Source organism: Mastomys coucha, unplaced genomic scaffold (assembly GCF_008632895.1).
Source record: "Mastomys coucha isolate ucsf_1 unplaced genomic scaffold, UCSF_Mcou_1 pScaffold12, whole genome shotgun sequence".
Taxonomy (NCBI): domain Eukaryota; kingdom Metazoa; phylum Chordata; class Mammalia; order Rodentia; family Muridae; genus Mastomys; species Mastomys coucha.
In genome coordinates this window covers 88978563-88982264 of record NW_022196894.1, presented here as the reverse complement: position 1 = coordinate 88982264, position 3702 = coordinate 88978563, and the positions used below count along the sequence as shown (strand labels likewise).

Sequence of the window (3702 nt, the reverse complement as noted above, 5' to 3'; positions counted from 1 at the left end):
ACGCACGCACACACACACACACACACACACACACACGCACGCACACACGCACGCACACACGCGCGCGCACACACACACACAACTTAGAGCCAGTCAGGCCCAGCAAGAAACTGGAGTGGAAGCCTATATATCAAGTGGCCCCCAACTTACAATGGTTGTGTCTAAGAGACTGGCATGAAACAGGGACTGTACTTTGACTTTTGAATTGTGACAATCCCTCAAGATAAGGACACTTGGTTTGATTTCTTTTTCAGTTCAGGGAGATGGCTGTGATCGTCACCTCCCCATCAGTCATGGGATCAGGAGGGTGTGGCTTGGCAGGCTAGGGTTGCCAAATGCATGCTTGATTTATGATATCTTCTGCTCATGATGGGTTTACAGGAACCCCTTGTAACCACTGAAGACCAGTTTAGTTTTGGAGTCTAACTACCAATGAACTGTCTTTTTTCCAGTGGTCATTTCCTTCCCTAGTTTTTGGAAAGGAAAATTTAGAAAAGAAAAATAACTGACCATTTCTGGGTACAGAAATATGAGTTTTATGCTTGTCCTAAGACAGAACTAGAAAGAGAACAAGGGACTTCAGCCTCATTCTGTCTGAATGAGCATTCACCTGTGGAAGCCCTGGCCCCCACCTGTAAGGACCTGCGGAAGCCCTGGCCCCCACCTGTAAGGACCTGCGGAAGCCCTGGCCCCCAGACCTGGATTTTCCCTCTGATGCCCTTGGGAGGGCCTTATGTGAGCTTTGTCCCTGACGTTTTTGTAACCTCTAATTCTCCCAGGTGCTCTGGAAGAGTAGCCAGTTCTCGTAACCACTGAGCCATTTTCCAGGCCCCTCTTGATTTAATTCATAATTTCACACTGAGTTCCTTTCAGAGAACTGTCAGAGCTTTCCATTTCCTCATTAACAGCACTGGCCCTAACTCATCATATTTGTGAGCAGTGAAGTCACCAAATTTATATTCATTTAATATAAATGCTTCATCCATGAGTTTAAAGTTACAGCCTCTTTGCTCTATCCTGAGCTTCATGGCATAGACCATTCATCTGTAGGTCTACTAAGAATTCTTACTGATGGGTCACCAATGAGGATAGAAACAAGGTAAGATACAACAAAAATGGAAAATAAATGGCTTACTGTCTTCCACGGGGCAGAAGGTGATGTTCACCCACTCCGAATGTTCATCTGCAAACTCTGTCCTGACTCTCACAGTGTGGTCTCCATATTTAGAAAGAACCGAGAAGTCGCACTGAGTAGAGGCGGTGTTCTTGCAGCGATCTTGGAAATACCAGTAACTACACAATCAGAAAGACAAAGGCAGTGAGGTTGCTGTCTCTGGGAAGATGGCTGCTTTATTCCCTGGGATGGTGAAAGCAAAAGAAAGACTTCTCATCTTTTTCTTTCTTTGTTTTTATTTCATGTTTTAGAGAATCTCCTTCTGTTGCCCAGGTTGGCCTCTGATTTAAAAATCCTCCTGCATAATTTAAAATCTCCAGTGTTGGGGTTTCAGATGTGTACCACTGTTCCCAGTAATCACTAACTTGGATAAATAGTATGCACAAGGAAATTAATATTTTCCAAACTGTGTGTTTCCTGAGATCTTAATGATCCCTGGGGAATCAATCAGAAGGCATCTAAACTACAATCCATCCTATAGCCAAGTAATTTGTGGAGAAAGTGAGTTAAACAAAAATTGGCATCATAGCAGCAGAGACTTTAATATCCCAGGAAGCTTTCATGGCTTCAAACCCTGGATTGCATATTCAACACATCCAACTGAGAAAGCTTCCTTCCTGGATTTTGAATTTCTGAAAGCACTGGGCTATGGTTGACATACAGAGATTAACTAGGAAATAATAAGATAATTTCAAATCATGTCCCAAGAGTGACTCACGTTGCACAGACTCTGGAGAAATTCTAAAACAATTCACCCACCCTGATAGCAGCAGCAGCAAGCATGGCAGGAGTCTTGGCAAATGGAATTCCTAACTCGCCCACAGCAGCCTGCGGACGTGTAATTAGCTACCCCCAGCCTAAGAAAACAGGAGCTAGCTTCCTGTAAGTAAGGAGCTGTCTGACTGGTTCCCACCACACCTTCCTGTCTAGGTGTGAAAGCCATTTGGGGCCACCCTTGTTGTCTGTCTTGGATTTTTTTTCCCTGTTGCTATGATAAAATACTCTGGCAAAGGCAATTCGAGGCAGAAAGTTTATTCTAGTTCACAGGTCCAGGTTGCAGTGCACTGGGAGCCTGAAGCAAATGATTATATTATGTCTGAGGTTAAAAGAGAGCAACAAACCCATGTGTGTCTAGATCACCTTTGCCCTTTTACAGGTTTATTTTATTTGTGTGTGTGTGTGTGCTCATGTGTGTGTGCAATTGGAGGCCAGAAAAGGACATTGAATCCCCTGGAGCTGGAGTGACAGGTGCATGGGAGCTACCCCACACAGGTACTGGGAACTAAACTTGAGTCCTCTGCAAAAGCAGCAAGTGCCCTCAACACACTCAGTTCTGTTGACTTTAGGGCTCCACAGACCACATCGTTGCTCACTCCATTGTTACTGATGCCCAGAGCTTTGCAAAAAGTAGGTAAGGCCTACTGAGATCACAGTCTTCTACAACCCACTTAACATATGCAAACATTTTACTGTAGAGAGTATCTCTTATAAGCATTGCCTGCCAATAAAAAAGCTTATGACCAGTGAGCTGAGGCAGGAAGTAGGAGGTGTGATATCCAGCAGGGACAGAGAGAATTCTGGGAAATAGTGAGGACTGCAGAAGATTTACCTCAGAAGGTTGAAAAGAAGAAACCAGCCCAGCCGCATAGCTGAACTTAGAATGAAAGGGATAATAAGTTAACAGCTAATTGGAGAACAAGCGGAAGCTTATGGCCTAGGCATTTACGGATCAATAATTCGTCTCTGAGTTGTTATTGCTGTTCCCAGCAATTAAGTGGTCGGGAGGAAAACCTTGTTTTATATTTTGCCAACGGAATAGCTCTTCTGGCTGGCCACCTAACACTGACTATTATAGAGTCACTTTCATTAAGGGGCTCTTCTCTTATGCAACCAACCCATGCATTCAGTTACCACATGGGGCGGTGGACACACACTGCATGTCAAAGGTCATCTTGTAGTAACTCCTCTTTTGTTTTTTGTCATAGGTGAGTATTTTTTCTGGTAATGTGATATGAGTATCGCTCATACTTACATTTTGGATGTTTCTGTATGAATATCACCAACACACCCTTTGAAGTGCCTTATTTTAGACAACCTGATGCCTAGATGACAGCCTCCCTCTGTTACCCAAGTGACAGGAGACAAAGGTAAACTCATATAGCAGAGAGTTTATTGTCCTTTATAAGCCTCATTCACCTGCCCGGGCTGAATTCAAAGCAAACTTTATGGACTCATATAAGTCATTTAACAACCCAATCATTCTGGCCCAGTGTCTTTCCTAAGGACACGGCTGCGTATTCTTTATATACCGTGTACCCATCTGTGGTTCCATGGAGAGGAACCCTGGAGGCAAGGTAGTAACCCTTAGTTAATAACCACCTCCAATTCTCTGCCTTCATGAGGCCACCAGGCCTTTCCATCTCAGGGACAAACAGCTGGAATCACCAACCCCTAGACAATGGCAGGAAAGCCAGCCAGAAACAGAGGAGAGAGAGAGAGAGAGAGAGAGAGAGAGAGAGAGAGAGAGA

At 44.2% G+C, this 3702-nt stretch overlaps 1 protein-coding gene across 3 annotated transcripts in view; it reads right to left on the bottom strand.

The window, feature by feature from the left end:
• Window positions 1-3702, bottom strand: part of Il10rb (interleukin 10 receptor subunit beta) — a 29169-nt gene that overhangs the window by 16110 nt on the left and 9357 nt on the right. For all 3 annotated transcript variants that reach the window (XM_031364383.1, XM_031364381.1, XM_031364382.1), the window contains exon 3: window positions 1136-1293. In XM_031364383.1, coding sequence (XP_031220243.1) covers window positions 1136-1293 — 158 coding nt within the window. The remainder of the gene's footprint in view (window positions 1-1135; window positions 1294-3702) is intronic.